The 22,066-nt window shown below is 37.0% G+C and overlaps 1 protein-coding gene across 4 annotated transcripts; it reads right to left on the reverse strand.

The window, feature by feature from the left end:
- Nucleotides 1-2,220: 2,220 nt before the first annotated feature.
- On the reverse strand, nt 2,221-21,230 carry LOC306864667 (V-type proton ATPase 116 kDa subunit a 1). Of its 4 annotated transcripts, none has more exons than XR_013783802.1 (21): nt 21,169-21,228; nt 20,173-20,343; nt 20,007-20,085; nt 19,194-19,291; nt 18,620-18,748; nt 18,331-18,413; nt 15,635-15,761; nt 15,431-15,513; nt 15,255-15,348; nt 14,836-15,048; nt 13,912-14,062; nt 13,620-13,759; nt 13,058-13,218; nt 12,809-12,899; nt 11,696-11,814; nt 11,367-11,583; nt 11,164-11,271; nt 9,457-9,577; nt 6,057-6,174; nt 5,804-5,975; nt 2,221-3,764 (listed from the first exon to the last, which is right to left on the reverse strand). XR_013783802.1 is itself a non-coding variant. In XM_079408819.1 (21 exons), the coding sequence occupies exons 2-21, from the start codon at nt 20,287-20,289 to the stop codon at nt 3,671-3,673; spliced, it is 2,502 nt and encodes an 833-aa protein (XP_079264945.1). In that variant the 5' UTR covers nt 20,290-20,343; nt 21,169-21,230; the 3' UTR covers nt 2,221-3,670. The 4 variants fall into 4 exon arrangements, 2 of the variants coding, with proteins under 2 accessions (XP_079264945.1, XP_079264944.1); XR_013783803.1 differs by having other exon boundaries at nt 9,457-9,658; XM_079408819.1 differs by having other exon boundaries at nt 9,470-9,577; nt 21,169-21,230.
- Nucleotides 21,231-22,066: the final 836 nt, after the last annotated feature.

Genomic DNA, 22,066 nt, shown 5'->3' on the forward strand with positions numbered 1-22,066 from the left:
TTTTTTCCTGTCATTAGTTAATCTTTGTTTATTCATATCACCTGTCTGGTATTATTCATCTCGTTTGCTACTTGATTTCCTTGTCTTTATAAGCCCTGTGTTCTTCCCCGGTCCTTGGTCTGCTGTTATTTGTCTTCTGTGTTCCTTTGTTGGATTCCTTGTGGAAAGTGTTATTAGAAGATTTTGTATTCTGAAGAACTCCTCGTCTCCTCGCTCCTTCGTCCCCAGCATAACCTGACAGAACGGCAGACCCACAACAAAAGTGAGCGGCGCCTTTTCCCCCGTTTTGTTTTCCCTGTTTTTTGAAAGTTTTTGTTTGTCTGTTTGGCTCCAACCCGCAGAAATGGAAGTCGCCGCTCACCCAAGACCGCCACCGTTCGCGGCTCAGTCAAGCCCGCTGTTCGCGGGGAACTCAAGCCCGCCGCCATTCGCAGCCCACGCAAGCCAGCCGCTGTTCACATTCATAGAAAATGTCCTTATGATATAATAATAGTCTCCAGTTTCTAACTGAGAACTCATTGCTATTGGACTGTTTGAATATGGGGTGAGGAGCCTCATCTAGGAGGGACTGATTGTGAGAGAAAGAGGCCCAAAATGTTTGTTGGCCTGGCTAATTGAGGCTATTTGGTATCTGTTGGGATTGTGGCCAATTTATTTTTTCCTTTTGTTATGCATTAAATTTTTTTTTTTTTTTTTTTTTTTTTTTTTTTTTTTCCTTTATATTTTCTTAGGTTGGATTGTTATTCTCCTTGTTCAAATTCTTTGAAGCATGCCCACGCTAAAAATAAAGATTCTTATACGAGACTTCAGAATTTTGGCTTATTTGCTGCCAGCCCTAGCCACCTCCCAGACCATCTTATTGTTGTACATTCACCTTTTGGCATTCAAGCTAACAAGACAATTTAATCTTTATAAGAGTCTTTGATATAGTATCATGCTGACCTAAACGATTTGTCATTGGTCAACGTATTGGTGAAATTATTGGTGAACATTTAGAAAAAAGTTAAACCAACTAAAAGGCAAGAATACTTTTTATCGTGTTCTTTGGTTTTTGAGCAGCCAACAGGGTTTTATCTTTAAATAAAGTGAACACCCACCTAAAGCTCTACCCTGACTATCCAGCAGGGAGCACACTATGATTGGCAAATTGCATATACCTGTCCTGTACCTTTCACCAAATCTTGAAGGCCTTTACGGTTATCTGTTAGTGGGTGAAAATAATGATAGAAAAAAAGGGTCACTTGTGTGTCTGTGTCTGTGTGGTTCAGCTATACTCTATATTATGGGTCCAAAATGTCCTTAACATGGCAATATCCAAAAATCCTTGTCCTTGTGGGGACATTTTTGGCCCCTATGAAGAAACAATCTTATAAATCATACAGATTGAATTTTTTGAAAATCTAAAATTGCAGAAAATTTTGTGAGGGGTAGGTTTAGGGTACGGGGATAGAAAAGCCAGATTGTACAGTACAAAAGCCATTACGACTATGGAGTATGTCCCAATAAAACATGGAAATCCAATATTTGTGCTTAGATAGTAGAATAATCCTTTTTTTTAATTTCCCTTTATTTTATTAATTATAAAGCACTATATATATATATATATATATATATATATATATATATATATATATATGATGCATCTATTGGTGGTCCATATCTGCATGCCCACTCCACAAAAAGTTTCCACATTTTTGTGGAGCTGGCATGCAGATATGGACCTGCTTGTTTAGTATAACATATATGTCTTGTTTAAGTAGCAACAATGGCCCTCTCTGCTATATGTAAAATTTAATAAAACAGCACAGTAGCTAAATGCAGTATAGCGAGTCTCACAATAGAGAGTAATTGAATAGTAAATAGTTCACAGAGCACCGATTCCGTTTTTCCATCCATGCTTGCCTCTTTTCCTCCCTCTGCATGAACAGGAAGTTGGACACAAACATGGAGGAAGTCTGGAGCCACCAGAGCTGTAAAGCCTGGTGGATTCATTAAGTTCTTCATTGTCTTAAGAGGCATTTCTATCCCTTCCATGGCCACAGGGTCAAGAAACAAGATCTTTCCATGTTATTTTTAATGTAAAATTAATTTAAACTAAATCTGATTTTATAACAAATATGCAAGTCACACAACACCAAATGACCCTTCAAGGCCAACAATCAAATGTGTATTTGATGAGAACAGTCTTAGATCTAATAGAAACAATGACATGAGATTATTGTCCCAAGATCTTTAATTGTCTGATTTAGGAGGAACTGGGTTTTACAACAACAGACAGCTTTGACTCTTCTGATTGTATAATTCACACTGAAATGTTCGTCCATGCACAAACACTCTCTTATGTGCGTCAAAGACTTGCCACAACACCACAGCAAAACAATCAACCACAGCAACAAATAATTAAATAATAAAGTAAATCTTTAACGTTATTTCCATGTTGATATGTTTCACTTTTGAGCAAGAAATGGCTGAAGACAGTCCACCAGACACTGACTAGCTTTTTACTAGCTGCCTTAAGAGACTTGTGATATCCTTTGTTGTTTACTCAGTAACAGGATGTTAACCTTTATTCTGTTACTTTTTGACTAGCTGCTTTATAACCACACGTGGGATCAAGTTGAATAGTTCTCAATTAAGTTTAACAAGGTGATATCCCTGCAACCATGTACTTTATCTGTCCCTTCAAAACAACACAAATACAATAGAATGGTTTGTGGAGAGACACAACAGGTGCAGAGTAACATCATAATTACGAAAAGCTCATGTTTATCATGTCATTTAACCATAAAGGCTAGACTTACTGATGGAAATATCAGAGAAATCTAAACATTTACTGTAAAAGTCATGGAAGATTCTATAGTGAACATACTTATTTTTAATGCTCTGCTCTACAGTTCTCAGTTGTCATTGGACACCCCTGCTTTAGCTGGATATTGCTCTTTAGGGCTTTTCACACTGATTATAATTTACCCAAGGTTACAGATGAATCCTGGCTATTCATATGCTGATGTTTCACACTGTAAATTCCTCAACCCTCGGTTAATGTTCTTATTTGTATACATTGCACACTATCAATTCACATGTTTTGTGTTATTAGTTAACATTTCCCCTCAAACGCTGAAACCACAGTTTTTACGATGTGAAATGTTTCCATAACTGTCCAAAGTATGTTAATATGAGGCACAGGATTGGGTATCTGCTGCTAAGCATCTAGCCACAACATTCTAACATCGCACTGTTTCACACTGCACAAGTTTGGCGGTGCAATCTGGCTCTAACCCTGCTTTTAAATTAGTGTAAAACGTACCTTTACCTGGGGTTAAAATCAGGGTTTAGAATGATGATAACACAGGGTGAAAAGCCCTTTTTTGAGTGCAGTTTGTAAAATTATTTCAAATAATTAATTTATCGAGATTTCCAATCACTGTAACATCCATTATAGTTACCACGCTGTTTCGAAGGACTGTTTATATGTTTGAGGTTATAAATCTGGCTGAAAGGCTTACAGAACACAGCGCATCTCAAAAACACCCAGGAAAATGTGCATTTAGAGGTTAGGGGTCACATCTTACAAACACTTCACCAGACAGAACTGCTCCTGAAGAGGACAGGGTGAGACAGGATCCATGCAGGAGTGGGAATTGATGATATTTGATAAAGTTGAAGCAGCTCATTCGTCAAATCGACCCTCCAGGATACTCTCGAAGGAAAACGGGACAAACTTGAAGCCCTGTCCTGTGTAGAATTTGTTCTGAAACTCCACCCTAAATGACAGGAAAGACAGGACAAAAGAACGCAATGTTAGAGCAGTGCTGAGCGGGATATAATATTAAAAACACCTGTGGATTCCTTTTGACAACAATGTACTTGCATCTTTGTTTACTTGTGGTTATTTCCTCAAATGCAAAAGTGTGTGGAAATGAAAGGATGAGAATCGGGGTGAGGAATGTGTCAGCCGGTGGAGAGTCTGTTATACTGTGGCAGCTATTAGTGGGCCGAATGACACTCATGCCCTCTTACAACACACCTACATTATACTGGCAACAGCTCTCACTTGACTGATTAAGAGAACTGTTACATTTGCTTTGTATAAACTTAAATTTATACATTTTACACAGACTGTAAAATAAACACACAAGCACTCATTTCTCAGAATGTTCTGTGCAAAGATCATACCTGCTTAAAAATACTCTATATGAGAATAGTTGATGGGGAATACTGAGGTTGAGCATATTATATGCTATGCAATGTGTGTCATCTTCAACAAATTTGTGCCTTTATTTCTGAAACTTTCATACCTGTAAGCTCTGTGGGTAAACTGTTATTCAAGCTATTTCTCCAACTTTGTCTATAGTGGGCACATTTTTCATTTTCTCCAGGTTTTGCTGCCAGGAGTGAAAAAAGGCATAATCGCACACATTCCTTCACTATCATAGGGTCATAGATAAGAATGTTTAGATTTGCCGTTGAGAGAAAATATTTTGAGAAAGGTAATGTCCAGACACAGATTTTTGAAATCAAACAGACAGCTTTTAGTGAGTGTTAGGGAGGCAGTTCCTTGTGGAAAAAAAGTAAGATATTCCATATATGCCTTTAATCCAGAAACCTTTAAACATAAAATGGAACTGAAACGTGATTTTACATTGTGCTAAAAAACAAGAAGGCATGTACATCCTGTTGGATGGATACACAAGAGAAGGAAACATTTAAGAGTGAAGGAATGTCTCACTGCTATGATAAATATTGAAGTCAAGAGAGAAAAGACTCTTCCATCTTTCCGCACACGGAACAAGTAAAACCACCAACAGTGCAGAACCTCATTTACCTCTGACATGTCTGTGTGTGCATAGACCATGGAACGCATTTTGAACGTGTCGAGCCAAGAATGACATCAAAACGCCATAATTAGCGCCTCTCGCTGAATGTTTTGTGTTCTTGCCATGACTATAGCATACAACAACTGGTGTATATATACGTATAATATATATATATATATATACACACACACACACACACACACACACACACACACACACACAGACACACTTCTGCCTTGTAAAATCATTATCAGTTATTTTTGAGAGGCGGTGATATGTTTACCTTTCCTCTTCACATTCTTTCCCTCTGTAGTACATTTCAGAAGGATGACATAATCTACACATTAAGATCTTAACAGAAAAGAGTGTCAAGGATAGAGTGATTGTAAAACAAAACCGTTTTAGAAGAGACAACTCGGCTTCATTCATAGCTTTTCGCTAATATCATTTCAACATAGTTTTTGCGTGTTATTGGATATGACGATTTTAATGTAATTCATCTTAGCAGAGTAGATTGCTACAAATGCTGCTGCAGAGCAAATATGACTTGCTACTGCCAACAGATACACAGACACGCTGCTGTGAGCATGTAAGATATGATGTTGCTGCTGCATGAACAGACATACATAAATACTCTAGAAAATGTAGAAAAGGTGGAGCTGGTGGGTTTCAGACAAACTCTGATAGCATTCTGCAGAACCAGTGAACACTGAACCAGACTATTTAAATGCTGAGCAAACAATCTTATTGGCCAATCAGCTTATGCTGTGTGGTAAATGATGTGATTGCTAACATATTGCATAAAAAAGACCTATCAGACGACCCATCTAGAGTTTCATGGCTGAACTAGGTGTATAGCTCAAATGGTATTTTTGAGTGAAATCTTCAAAATGTCTGTAAAAATGTTAAAGATGAATGAAATTCACTTGTATGTGGTTACACTGGTAAATTACAGCCGTGTGTGTTGATGTGTGTGTTTATCTCACCAATGCAAGCGCAGAGCATGCAGGAATGCAGACAGTCCCTCCATAATGAGTAAGATGCACACTGTTAGCATGGCAAAGGCAGAGAAAATGATCGACAGGCCAAAGAATCCACCACCGCTCCTCGAGGACAGTCCAAGATGCATCACCATTCCCCAAAGAACCTCAGACAACTCTGATAGACAGAGAAAGAGTGAGATCAATAACAAGTCTGTGGAGGTGTTGTGAATATTTATTTGTGTGTGTATGAACTTACGAGCATGAGCCAAACTAAGGGCCCAGAGCCGCAGGTATGAGGCAGTGTTGGAGATGCAGCCCAGACAGTACTCTATAGTGTGAATGGCCTGATGAACAGCCACATCTCCAAAGTTAAACTACAGAAAAAAAAAAAAAATACAGGAAAGGGTAAATAAGGATCTTTGAATGTAGGATCCAGTCCATCTTCTACTGGAAGATTCTTAAACTGAAGCCACGTTTTATGTGAATGTGGCTAATAAAGGGTTATCTGATTAAGAAATGATAAATGAACAGCAGAAAACAGCACTCTTCTATTAAGGAGCACTGGCTCTGTAATTCATCTTCACTTTCCATCATAATATTTTCATATTGTGTAAGATGCATGGAGTCATTAGTGTTGAGAACAATAGACCGGTGATTGTGATGTCAGTGATCTTTTTCCTGTCTTTTAACAGTCCAGAGAGATTAAAGAGAGACACGTTTTTTCATGTTCCATCTAAAGATCACAGATCCCGTTTCTTTCAAGTCATGAGCAGTGCATGTGCAAAACACTGTCCTATTAAGAGTCTTTACTGAACGTTTATTTTATAATAAATGCAAAGTGCTGCAACTGACTGGCGATCCAGTCCCTGTATAGGACAAGTGGTTTGGAAAAAGAATGGACATATATACTGGCTTTCAGATACATACTATGTACAGGCTTATGCATGCTATATGAATTAAATATATATATATGAAATGGTTTCCTGGGATGCACAAACCCAAAACGGTATGAAACAAAATAAAACAACAACAACAAAAACTAGAGATAACTGAAAACTAACAGGCTACACAGCAAGCATTAGTGCTCAATTTAATTTTTTTTAAATGTGGCCAATAACTGAAGTAAATGTGAACTGGTCATGGTCCTGAACTGACATGTACACTGTCATACAGAAACAAACTGAAGCCAGCAAATTTGTGCACAGGCAGTGAGGATGAAGATGAGGATGAGGATGTTTTTCACATATACTTTTTGAAAAAGTTTTGTTTGTATAGAGCTACTACCATAATATTTATGACCTTTAACACCTCGCTGTCCCTCACTGACTACCTTTGCAGCGGTCTTCCATATTAACCAAGTGACCAAGGCACTGTTATGTAAAATCCTTAGATTGACTTCAGTTGTGATGAAAGTTGCATGTATTCCCACATATGGAAGTGGCCCAAATTAGAATGAAAAAGATCAGATTCCATGTGGTTTGTGTTATGGAAAAAAAGACAAAATAAAAAAATAAAATAAAAAATCAATCTGAACATGGCCTAAATGAATGGACAGCAACATATCCAGGGTGCTTAGGTGGTCAAAGGTTAAGTTCAATAGAAATAAGTTTTACTCAGTATAAAAAAAAATTGAAGGAGCACTGATATCAGGTGTTTATCAAGAGGGAAAAGATAGGACTGATTCTTTCCACTTGTAAAGTCTTGTAAAGTTTGGCTTGGCAGAGGCTGGTTTCCCTTTTCCACTCAACTCTTTTGTTAAGAGTGCCGAATGGCTCAAAAGCCATCATGGAAAACCTGACGTAACACACTCATTGTTCTACAGCAGAGGTGTGTTACCAGGATATCATAGGAACCAGAAGGCCAAGGTTATTGAGTGACATAGATTACACTTGTGCGCATTACCTCAGTAACACAATATCAAGGATATTACATCATTTTAACAATCATGTATAGAAATAAGAATCTGCAGTGTGTCACGAATGACCTTTTCATCACAATCTTTCCACTGTTTGATTGCACTGAATATTTTGAGAAAATTATTAAATTACTTATTTTGAGTATATCTTATATTTACATACATAATCTATTTATAAGCTGTTCATTTCAATAAAATATTTATTATAAATTCTTTCCATGAAGAATTTATATAATGATTTATGAAAAAAGATGCAGAAGTAAATGCAGAAGTAACAGAACAATACAGGAAATTCTCTTACCGGTTCTTCCTCTGAGTGCTTGCAAAGTAGAGAATAGTGTTTTAGATAAACACATCAGAGAAAATAGTATTAATGTTTTTAATTCATGTGAAATTGATTGCATGAAATGTTAATGCATACCAATGAGAATACTAAGTAAAGCAGGTCAAAGGTTACAGATCAGACAAAGAAAGCAATCTGTTAGGAAACTCATTCTTTAGCAGGTGTGTAATGTGTGTAGTATTCTCTTTAACTCTTGGCACACGTGCACCAAGCACTGATAGACTACTGTTATTCAATATTCTGATATATGCATGCTGGATCCTGTCCTTATGTTTGCACTCATACGAAATTTTCCATCTCAGTAGATGAGGATCTATGCAATCCTCTTTCACCGCGAACAATTAATGCCATGTGTGAGTAATACCACAGACCTTCACCTCAGTCATAACTCATCATGTTACTCGTAATAATAAATTACAGAAAGATTCAATTCGGATGGCCATAAATAATCACTGTTTCAAAACTTCAGTGCATTCCAAAATGACTGAATCATCATACAGCTAACATTCTGTTTCCATTGTGTCTTAAACAGACCACACATCAATAATAGTGATAACACTAACATTTAATAATAAATAAAATTACAAAAATGTGTTGCTTGTTTGTGCTCACAAACACAACTAATAGGTTAAATCTCAAGAAAACGTCACACCAACTTTTGCTATTTAGTTTAATCTTTATTAAGCATTATACCATAAGTATTTAAGTATATTTAAGTAATATATTTATATAAGATATTAGAACTTAGGGTAAAATACTTCATTTAGAATATGGTCTTAAAAACATGCTTCATTTTCTTTATGCAAAATATAACTGCATGTATTTTTATTGCTTCTGGAGTAAAATATTATTTGGAAATATTCATGACAGGCTCACTCTAAAACATTATGCTACCAAGAAAACAGCCTTTAATTCATTCAAGTGCATTTTCAGTATATGTTGCTTCTATCTGCTCAGCATCTGATGGAACAGAAGGTTCAGGGCAATGTCAAAAGATAAGAAAGAGGATGAAAATATTTTGCACAGTCCAGTGGTGGGTATGTTTGGAGCGGGTGAGTCAGTCTGCTCACAGAGTCTCGGTGAGAAGTTACTCCTCTGTTTACATTTCTCAAATTACTGTAGGATGACAATCCTTTAAAATCAGTCTCTCTTCTGTCTAAGCAGATACCCTTAAAACATTGGTAGTATATAAACTATGGTTTCTTTATAACAAACTACAACATTTCACAAGAAAAGATCACTCTGTGTGCCATCAAAATGTTTTTAAGCTGTTGTGATTAGATTGTATTTTTATGTATATGAGAAATATGCACCAATAAATATCAGAAAAAAACATTACTAGAGTGATATTCCCAATTCAAATAATTCCATGTGTTATGTACCAATGGCTGACGTCACAGACTCCACCCACCTCATCTCCTTCCTCTGAGTGCTGCGAGAGTTGGTCGTGGTCAATGATCTCTGCCTCGTCCTCTGTAGGCCCATTTCCGACCCGGACGCCACCGAACTTCTGCGTGCCCTGTTGGGTGAGTCCGGTGGGTGAGCCTGTCTGCTCTAAAGTTTCTAGATTCTCTGCAGGTCTTGCCTCCCTCATCTGGGACTAAATACAAACAAGGTCTGTGTGGCTATCAGCACGCCATGGGCCGCCTGAGTGTATGCTGTGTTTGGTACAGCTGTTTGGGGCACCTACCAAACACAATGGAGCTACATCTGCTGGGCCTGTATCAGAAATGAACTCTTTTTGTTAATTAAGGGAAAATTTGTGTCCTCTGGGACAGATTTTCAATGGTATTTTAATAAGTGTGCTTTCTTTTATTTAAAAAAAGCTTAAATCTGATTGACATAAATTGTAAAGAATAAAAGAACTGCATTTGACTGCGGAATGTGCACAGATCTTAAAAAATAGAAACTGTTTGAAATGAAATATAAAATGTATGAAATGAAAGGCCACTTAAGTGTACTTAGAGAGAATGCATTTTCATGTTTAATGCACTTAAGTACACTTTTACTGTATCTGAAAAGTTAAAGAAAAAGCTCACCTAAAAATATATATTTTTTCAGCTGTGCGAACTCTGATTCTGACGGCACCCATTCACTGAAGAGGATCCGTAGGTGAGCAAGTGATGTAACGCTCAATTTCTCTAAAAATGTTAATATGAAGAAATAGACTCATCTAGAGCTTGGCTGGCCTGAGGATGAGTACATTTTTAGCAAATTTTTGCAAATCGTTTTTGGGTGAATTATTCCTTTAAAGGATAAAACAAACAAAATGCAGTAATAGTCTCTGGGGCATGTTTGCCACTTTCAACGTGGATTTACAAAATTTAAAATCCATTGAATTTTACAGATTTTTCCTGATTTCAACAAAAATGATACTAGTTCAACATTATAATGAACTTCAGCCTTATTAGCAGTATCACAAAAAAACTGTAGAGATGCCCCTGTGCATCATGGTAAAAAAGCCCACTGTAAATTATTTGTTCTCCAGAGTGTAGTTCCACACTAATCTTAAAATTATTAGCATTTTTCTGAAACAAATAATATCATCATCATCAACCATCAAGTATTTCATAATTTTGAGAACATCAGTACTTTCTATTGATTAAAATTGTCATGTGAATTGAACACAAGTAATCTATTACCTATTTTCTTTTATCTAACTAAACAATCTTAAACCTTCTGTAAATCCTTGCAGCATGGTAGGTGCCCCATTGGGCCTCCTTCACAACCTCATGTGAGCCTACCTAAACAGATGAAAAATCATGCACAATTCTACTCTATCAAACAGACATATACACACACAAGATATACATCTATGAAGAAATTCAATGAAGGTGTTATACTTGGCTTTGTCCCATGGCATGCTGTTAAAACATCTGAGGAAACACAATGTTCACAGTCTGTAACTCCAAACCCCAATATCAGAGGAATGTTTGTTTGTCATATCTACTAATATTTATGCAGTTTGCATTTATCATGGACAATGAAACAACAAAACAAATACTTTCAACATTTCACTTCAGTATCATGCTCTTTGAATTAATGACATAAAATGAAAGAGAAAGATGAAGTTTGGCTGATTTTGATCAGAGTAAATAAACATACCAGGTGCTTCTTCCACAGGTGCTGACGGCGCAGGACCATAGTCTTCACCACCAGCATACACGGCACACATGCCAGAGCTATCACCACCAACAGACACTGAATTCCCGTCTATGCACACATAGAAAGAAATCCGACCAAAATTCTATCTGATTCTAATCAGACCTCCATCCATCTACAACTATTTTTTTGTGTGTAAATGTTACCTGTCCTCTATACAAGGGTTTGTTGGTAGGATCATTGTAGTTGAAAAGACACATATTGATAAAGGCGATCAGAAGACTGGGAGCATCTTTAGATGTCACTGCATCGTAAGCCGTCCACTTGTAGAAGATGAGCAGGATCAGATAACCAAACAGACTGGTCAGGAACACAATCTCAGGAATGAAACCCAGGAAAATGTTCAGAGTTTTCTTGAAGTACCTGTGAGACACATGGAAAAATCTATAGTTAGAACAATACACGAAAGGACGATTCCCTGTCATTAATTTGTACACTAGCTCCGTCACACGCACACATTTGAGCACACTCTTACAGGTGATTGAAGAGGGACAGCGTGACTCCAAACAGCATGTGAATGACACCCAGGATTACAGACATCTTCATCTTGAACGAGTTCAGGAATGTCAGCTTATTTGTGGCAATATTCCAAATCTAAAAGAGAAGTATTAGTAGAACAGATTTGTTATAATAACTGAAGAACTGTATTTTGGTCATTTATAATGCTACACATAAATAACAGTGTAAAAGTAGGAAGAGGTGGTCTCATTTGTGCTTTTTGGTAATTATTGGTCTTTGCACTTAATGCAATACAGCATGAAAAATTAGTTTTTTTCTCTCAACTTTTACAAAAATGTCTGAAGACATATTTTGTCCAATTCTGTCTACACTCAAAAACCAGATTCTATGTAAAAGGCCTCTAATCCTCTCGTTTCTTTCATTCCTTTAGTGAAAAGAAATACATTTTAGCATATTCATAAACAAACAAAAAAAAGATGACTAATTACAGAAATAATGTAATATATATACTTAAGTGAAAACTGAATGTAATGCTTTTGGACACTTAATTGCATGTTGTTGCAATAAAATGAAAAAAAGGGAAAAAATGTATATTAAATACAACTATATGTGTAATTTCTATTTTCCTTTGAAATATGGTTAAACTGTACTGACAATAGCTTATTTTAAATTAAACTATATATGTATACAATAAGTACACACTACTGTATATATAATATGTAATTTCTATTTCTATAAATATATTAATTTATAATATAAAATACATTTATATTATATGTTTGTAATTATGATGTTGCAATTTGGTACATTTAAAATAAGTTTAAATGTAATATTGGCTATCACAATGCCGTTAAATTATCATTAAGTACTTTAAATGTGTCATGTTCATTACTGTACAATACTGTTAAGTGTGCTTATTTAAAGCACAACAAAAGATTATGAACATCACATTCGTTTTCAAGCACCTTATTTGTGTACACTTATGCTGAATTTTGTCAACATCCAATGCGGGCACCGCAGTAAAAATGCATGATGTAAAAATGTGTCTGAGGTGTGAATTCATTTATTTGTTTAAGCTGTCTCTGCATGTCTTTGTGTATAATGTATGAATGAGTTTTGTGATACATACGGGGTCAATGCCCAGGGGATAGGGGCCACCAAACACGCCAGGAACCGCAGGATCTAACTGAAGAACTGGGTTACCATCCAGAGTCTCAAAACTACAAATACATACGATAGAAATATTAGAATATCGATCAAATTTGCTTTTTGTTATTTCCTTTATAAATTCATTTGACAATCAAAGAAAGATTGTATGATTGCTGATGTTGTTTGATTATATTCAAACTGTTTTACTGATTTAATTTTGTGAACTTACGTCCAGTTACCCTTAGGGAAAAACATGGGCCGGACACTCCAGCCTGAGCCGAACATGTTGAGGGACTTGGAGAAGCAGTCATTGTAGATCAATCCGGTGTAGACTGAGAATATCCCCATCAAAAGAATGATGTAGCGTCCTGCAAAAATCATGCTGAACATCTACACACACACAAGAAGGGAGAGAAAATAAAAACTAAGGTTAGACATTTACATTTAGAAACAATCATCAAATAACCTCATAAAAATTCATACAAATTTTGCACCTCTGAATTTGACTTCATGATTACACTAAGATATCTTGTTATTATATTATGTAATTGTATGGTACAGACTTCATGTATTGGTTTGATGAACAGATTTTTTTTTTATTGTAATAGGAAGCTGGTTTTGGATATATTTAAATGCCTTAAATGTTACAAATATAATATAATTTATTATAAATATGAATGTACAAATGTGAATTTTATATCTTCTAAAGGTTCATTGTTAACGTTTAGAAGTACACTAACACCTCCAAATGTGATATTTCTTAAATGTTATCATTTTCGATCAGCTGAGACCTCATTGTCACTCTTCTGAGCAAGCAAGCGGCTCTCTCTGATGACCAGATAAAGTGCCGCACACGTCATCAGCACTCCATGACCCATGTCCCCAAACATGACGGCAAACAGGAACGGGAATGTAATGATAGTGTATGGCGCTGCAAGAAACAAAACAGAAAAATCCAATCATACATGTGTTAAAAAAAAACAAAGTTATCATTTATTACCTGAGAAAAAGTGGACTGTGTATTGTTAAACCAAATAGTAAAAGTATGGATGCGTTCAAAATCTTATAAAGATGTTTTGGTACCTGGATTGATCTCTCGGTATGTTCCGATGCCGTAAGCATCCACGATGTTCTGGAAACCCGAGGTGAACTTGTTGGTCTTGTTGTAAGTAGGTGGAGTCTGTTTGGTCTGCATTCGGTTTAAGATGGAGGGAACTGTGGAGCCACTCCGTTCCTACATTAAAAAAAAACCTTGATTAAACTGACATTATTACCATTATAGTATTATTACCTTTTATTATTACAGTGTGGTAATACTTTATTTTGACGGTCCCCTTTAGACATGCTGCTAACATTGTGTAATTTCTCAGTCACTGGATTATTAGTAGACTGTCTTTTTAATATCTGCTTTGATGGTCTTCCAACAGACATTCTACTGGCTATAAGTAACTTAGCAAGTACTTGTCAACTTATTCTATTAACCTGAACAGTCTACTAATACTCTAAGTAGTTGACATGCAATTGCAAAGTTACTTATAGTCAACAGAATGTCTAAAGGGGGCCATCAAAATAAAGTGTAACCTTTAAAGTATACAGCCAATCGCATCTACTCATTTTAGCAATATTTCCACAAATATAGTAAATTCATGTATCAACACAATAGTAAAGTCACGTAATCTATAAAATAACTTCATGGCATGGTTTTAAAACAGTATTGAAGAAGTTCACATGTATGTTGGATACTTTTCCTTCACTATCTGCTCCAATCCATTTATTGTTACATGTAATTACAATTTAAGCATAGTAAAAAATAATAACAAATATTTATATAGAGGCAAAATTTAAATAGTCTACAAAACTAATTTCAATAATTTTAAGCATGGATTTTTAATATCATGACAAGTGAAGTGTAAATTGTTTCATTGCTTTCACTGGTGTATTGAATGGCTAAAATGACATCTCAGTGGCTGAAATCATTTATAATGAATATCAATTGATATTACTCACTGTTCCTCTCCGCAAAGCAAATTGAATAGAATCAAGGTCAGAAACGGGGCACCAGACCTCAGCGATCAAACATTTCTGTGTAACATCAATGTTACAGAGGTTCAGAGTGTGATAAATGGCCTTCATCTTCCTCACTTTGATGAACCACACACGTATGGTTTTCGCAGCAGCCTGCAAAACCCTCTGCCTGTGGTCTTCTGTTTGATTCAGTACCTATATGATCAAAAACACATCAAACACTATATGGTCAACATCTGAAATACCTTAGGGCATTTTATGCTATTTTTGCATGCAGATATAACTGGTTTTATGAGGTCAAGTTCAAACAGAATTAAATGCAATCAACAATATTAAGTTGAGAAAAACATAAGCACAGATGGAGAAAAAATTGACTTTTTTGAGACAGCATTAGTGCATACCATCTGGAGGTCATCAATGCGGGTGTTGACACCTGCTGCCATTTCCTTCCTCTCCTGAGGGGTCTCAGGGCACGGGTACAGAGATGCACGGAACCTGGAGATGAAGTTTCAAGTCTGTGATTAGCATTGGATGAAATTATGTGAATAATAAAAGATCAGAAAAGACCATGCTGCACCCTTCACAGATCTTCTTCACTCTGTTCTTCAGCTGGTCTCCTTGGAAGAAGATGATAAACACAGATTTGTGCACCTGGTCTCCCTGTATTGAACAAAGACCCATAACTTGATCAAAATTTTATCACGCTCACACTGGTATATAAAATGCAAACATCTTAACTGACTTGATGAGAAAATAATTTAGAATAATAATAGACACTAACGGTTGCGGGGTCCTCAAGAGGGTCCTCAATCTCTGTCTGACGTAAAAAGACATTTCCACGGCAGACTCTCCACAGCATCCTTTCAAACGTGGGGATTCTCTCCCGGTTTATAACCCCAGCCACAAACCTTCAGGGTAAACAAACATAGAATAGAATAGAATCAAGGATATATATATATATATATATATATATATCAGTGGTGTTAAAATTAGCGCGTTAACGCATGCAATTAATTGTTTTCAGTTTAACACGTTAAAAATATTTAACGCAATTGACGCAGGGGCGGGGCTAGGGTTGGCCATTCCACTCACAACTGCTGTTTCTGTCATTTTTTCTCTTGACAAGAAGTGCATTTATTCAGTCGCATAATGTTTTTACGATCAAATCAAACGGGAGATGTTTCAGACGCGTGCTCCAAGTCAAACTGGAGCGGAAACTGTACTGTACTGCATCCTGTATCCTTTCATATCAAAGCGTGAAATAAACGACGTGCATGCAATGACGTGGTCGGTTAAATCATGAAGTTACCAAAAAGGTGATTAAAGCTGCCTTAAAACTGTGCATGCATGTAATATATTTTATATGAGTCACATTTAAGGACATGTCTCTGAAATGGTTTTCAAAACTGTCCTGGAGCAGCCCAGCACTGTCTCCCTCATCTAACAAACCCGATTTAACTCGTCAGCTCATTAATAGACTTTAAGACCTAAATGGGTCAGAAAAAGGTAAAAAGTGTTGAGAGAAAATATGAGGGGTGTCAGATCCGCATCATGTTCAGCAACGGCAGCTCTTAAAGGGACATTTCACCCAAAAATGAAATGAAAATGAAATTCTGTCATCATTTACTCATCCTCAAGTAGTTCCAAACCTGTATGAATTTCTTTGTTCTGCCGAACACAAAAGAAGATATTTTGAAAAAAGTTTGTAACCAGGCTGTTTTGGGGCACCATTGACTGAAAAAAAATACTATGGAACTCAATGGTGCCCCAGAACTGCTCTGTTTCCCACATTCTTCAGAATATCTCCCTTTGTGTTCAGCAGAGCAAAGACATTCATACGGGTTTGGAACTACTTGAGGGCGAGTAAATGATGACAGAATTACATTTTTGGGTGAATTATCCCTTTAAAGAAATAACAGCCAAAATAACCCACTAACCAGCAGCTGTGATGTCTGTTAATCAAATGACAAAGAAAAAAAGAGGAAAAAATAACTTAACCGATTTAAGGATTCATCTATATTTAATTTAAAATTTAGTGTTTGATAACTTAAATTTCAATTTCTGTATTTCTGCTGAAGGGCACAGGTAATATGACATTTTGTAAATTTGTAAAATGAAGATATTTTGTAAATTTCCTACCATAAATATATTAAAACTAAATTTTTGATTAGTAATATGCATTGCTAAGAACTTCATTTGGACAACTTTAAAGGGAATTTTATCAGTATTTGGATTTTTTTCCACCCTCAGATTCCAGATTTTCAAATAGTTGTATCTCAGCCAAATATCGTCCTATCTTAACAAATGGATGACGACTCGGCTGCGTTGCCCCCTTTGGGTGTGGTAGCGTTGTCTGAGCCAGACCCAGAGATGACGGCTATGCTTTCCCGGGCCGCCGAGAATTTCGGGCTCGTGTGGAATCCTCCACCGTGTCCCGATCCTTAGAGGCTGGATGAGTGGTTTCTCGATGGGAGTCGCGCTGGTTCTCAGCGCCCCCCTCTCGTGCCATTCTTTCCGGAAGTGCATGAGGAGCTTACAAGATTGTGGAAGGCACCTTTCACTGCCTGAAACAAATCTTGTGGCTCCTCCCCCCTCACCACCCTCGGTGGTGGGGCCGCTTTGGGGTACGCGGGCATCCCCTTGGTGGAGTGGTCTGTGGCCATGCAACTGTGTCCAACAGCCGCTACCACCCTGCGGGGAGACCCGTGTCTCCCCTCACGGGCCTGTAGGTATTTGTCCTTGTCTAATTGGCAGTGCTTATAGAGCCTGTGGGGAAGCGGCTTCTGCCCTCCACGCCATGGCGTTACTGCAGGTCCACCAGGCCAAAGCCCTGAAAGACCTGCACGAGGGTGGTCACGACCTGGCGGTTCTACATGAGCTGCGTGCTGCGACGGACCTCGCGCCTTGAGCGACGAAGGTGACCGCACAGTCTCTGGGTCGTGCGATGTCCACACCAGTGGTCCAGGAGCGCCATCTCTGGATGTGTCTTCTTGAAATCTGGTGTGAGGCTAATGCCCACATGAGAGACCCTGCCGGGATCCCATATGTGTATTCCACGGTATGCTTAATAGAGCCGTGTTTCTCCTGGCAGACCACGTTCTGCCATCTCTAATGGTGCAGCCTATGCCATCTCAGAGACTTCCATGTGTAATAGGGCCCTACGGGGTTACTTCACATGTCTAAATGTCACTTAACCCCCTCTGGGAGGAGGTGACTCCGCAGTGTGCCTTTTCCAAGCGGAAGGGCACGCTTCCCAGTGTTATCCAAGTCTTACTGTTTGGGTTGCTCAAGAAACAACAGTAGTTGACCTTCTCTGTGTAGAGCCCGCTCCTATCGTCTGCCTTATAGGAAGGGTCAGGAGGCCTAACACAGGGCACTGGAAGGGGCAGCTCCTGTGGCGCTTTGATAGAGATCTCAATTCATATATATATATATATATATATATATATATATATATATCAGCATTTTAGAACTCACCCCAGTCGCAGTGGGGCACCTCGACCAGCCTCACTGGGGTCCAGCAGAGATGATGATTCTTCCAAAAGATTTGGATCCTCCATCTACAGAGAGCCCGGCATAATTATGGGTAAGGGTAAAAGGAAGTTTGTACGTAACATCTCATTGTGAATGGATAAAGTGGCTTTTAAAAGATTTTTCCACTGTAGTGGACATCATGCATCAAAGGGTTAAATAACACCTGAAATGTGGTTTTTGTCTTTTTTGTTCTCTCTCTCTAAGAGGTTTGTGATCATATTGTGAGCCAGACCTCATCAAAGAACTGCTGGGTACGTCTGAGGATATGCTTGAGTTCTGTCAGCTCTAGAAAGTTCTTCTTCAGGGCCTCTTGATTAGTGTTGATCTCCTTCAGCTCATTCTCCAGCTTCTCAAAGGTTGCCTGGTGATCAATATTATAAAAAGAAATTAACGATATTATAAACTAACAATACAAATATCAAAATATTCCCAAAAGTCTCCATAACCAGGAATAGAAAATTCTGACACCTTGCCACTGAGTGAACATATGAGATGGAAGAAAGGGTTTAGTAAGAGCTTAAAAGGTCATTGTATGTTCAATTGTTTAAATATTGCTGAAAAGTCAAACTCAAACTGATGGAAACAGACTGTTTTGGCCCTTTTTTTTAGAACTTGGCAGACATGATCACTATGAACTGTCATAGGGCCCAGAGCTGCATTCTTTAAAATTGCACAGTTTGTGTTACAAAAAATAACAGCATATGGGTTTGGAATCATATGAGGGTGAGTGAATGACAGCATTTTTATTCAGACAGAATGATTCCATTAAGGTCATAGTATAAAGCAGCATGAGAGGGTAAAATTACCTCAAGGTCAATCATGTCTCGTGGAAATGGGACTTCGGGATTCTCACCAGTGTCCATTGCTGGAATGTTAGCTTTCTTAATTTCCTTCTCTACGAACCCTGCAGAAAATGACACCAGCACTAATGATATTCAATAATTTTATGATTATTTCTCACAGAGAAGGGTGAGTTTTTGTTTCTTATTCAATGGCGAATTCTGCCCTAAAAAATATGGGCGCCATCTTGGATGCCAACATTTTATTTTAAACACAAAAATTATTGTATTTTTATTAATATTGTATTTTTTTTAAATAACTCTTTTCTATTTAAATATATTTTAAAATGTAATTTATTCTTGAAATTTTCAGCATTAAAATCTGGCCTTTAGTGTTTTTCCAAATATTGTTGATTTATGTGGCAAATGATTGTTAAAATTTTCAAATATATTTTGAGACAAACTTCTCTTAATTTTCAGGTTTGTTCAACATAATTAAATGAACAGTTTTCCTTGATGTGTGCCTTTAGCCCCGATGTAATCTATATGTAAAATCATAAATTAAAAATGTGCAGCCTTAGTTATTTATGACATTACATATACATTTTTTTCTCACTTGTTTTAAATGAATTATTTTGGTATTTATCCTAAATGTTCCATAAGTGATGTTTTTGAATAGTACACATAATAATGTGTTCTTTCTAGTTAACAGATATCACATGATTTTTTTCCACCATTTTTATCCAATCAGAGAACCAGCTGCAGCTGTCAGTCATTCTGAGGAGTCAGGACTGTCACTGGTCTTGGTGTATGTGTTTGTGTATGTATCGATCCACTCACTGAGCTTCCTGTCCATCTCCTCACAACGTCTCACTTCATTCACAAACTTCCTCTGGAACACGTTCACATCAGGGTTGAGCTGAGAGAAAGAGGTTTGAACTCATTATCAGCATATGATAGAGAAGAGAGCAGGAAGAGAGAGAGAAAGCAAGCTGTATCCACTCACATCTCTGAACTGCACCATTCCCAGCTCTCCCAGTTCACTGACACAGCAGTAGGCCGCTTCAGACTGGAGGAAGAGCTGGGCCAGAGTCATCTCCTCACTGCGGAACAACTCCCCCATGATGCTGCAGGCCACAGGCTCAGAAATCAATCCCACTGGATGCTACTGGTCAGTCTGGAGGCCAGACAGATAGATAGATACATTATTTACATCAATCCCATTATAACCTTTATAACATATTTAACACATTTATGGGTAATACTTCAAATGTATTATTATAAACATCAGCAGTTGTTATATAAATTGTTATATATATATTATTTGTCTAATTTATTTAATAGAAACCGGCTTCATGTGAGAGTCTCTGAGCTGGGCTCAGCATCACTCGCATCCCAAAGAGCCGATTGGCTGAAAGCTCAGCATCCCTTCTGACTGGCTGATGAACTCAACATCCCTGCATCTCTAAGAGCTGATTGGCCAAGAAGCTCAACAACCCTCGCATCACTGAGAGCTGATTGGCTGATGGCTCAACATCTCTCACATCTCTGTCCTTCAGCTCTGAAGGGCGCCATTACGCGCTCCTCTCTATCTACCCCGTCTCAACAAATTTTTTTTTATCAGAGTATTATCACATTATTTAATATACTAACAAATTCCGGCGCTCGTGAAACATCTAATGATAACCCGAAGACGTGCATTTTTGTTTAATTAAGACTACAGCGAATCATTCTGGCATCATCCTAATAATAAATATAATTAACGTTAGATCAGTTTAGATAACATAATATTGAAGTCACAATAAGAGCAAACATACATTTATGTATAATATCTAATGGCTGACCGAATAGCCAAACGTTACATCCATATTCAAGCATCACCACCTCATTCAATAAAATGATTCATCCACTCATTTATAACGTCAGATATACATATATAGTGTAAGAGTTAAACGTGTGGATAAAGGAAAAAAGCGGATATGTAAAAGATAAATGTTCTTACCGTCCTTGAAATCTTCAGTAAGAGATGCTTCACCTCTGCCAGGATGAGCAGACCTGCTGCGTGACGTCACGCCCGCGCCTGCTGCTGGTCACGTGATGCTACAGGACATTTTTACATGCGTTATGTATTGTATGTTTTTGATATTTTTTGGCTATAAATAAGGTTAATGTATAGTTTAGACTTTTTATAGACTATTATTATTATTATTATTATTATTATTATTGTCTTTGTTGTTTGTTTGTTTGTTTGTTTGTTTGTTTATTTTGTTGTTGTTGTTGTTGATTGTTCTTGTTAACGTGTCCATTAAAACCAATCCTACTTCTTTTGGAAACAAGAGTTAATTCTGTAGTAAATTGCACTGAAGGGGAAAATGTGAATTACCATTACTAAAGTATTTAGGAATATTTAGGAACATGATTTCACATCTTAAAGAGAGAGAAAAAAAGAAAGATTATACTTCTTTTTACTTTTGGATGGGTGACATTTTACATTCTATTAAAAAATGTATAAACGTTTATAATACGCATAAAACATGATCGTATGATACTATTATGCTTAGATAGATAGTAGATAGATAGATAGATAGATAGATAGATAGATAGATAGATAGATAGATAGATAGATAGATAGCAGATAGATAGATAGATAGATAGATAGATAGATAGATAGATAGATAGATAGATAGATAGATAGATAGCAGATAGATAGATAGATAGATAGATAGATAGATAGATAGATAGATAGATAGATAGATAGCAGATAGATAGATAGATAGATAGATAGTAGATAGATAGATAGATAGATAGATAGATAGATAGATAGATAGATAGATAGATAGATAGATAGATAGATAGCAGATAGATAGATAGATAGATAGCAGATAGATAGATAGATAGAT

The sequence above is a fragment of the Barbus barbus genome (genome assembly GCF_936440315.1).
Source record: "Barbus barbus genome assembly, chromosome: 46".
NCBI lineage: Eukaryota > Metazoa > Chordata > Actinopteri > Cypriniformes > Cyprinidae > Barbus > Barbus barbus.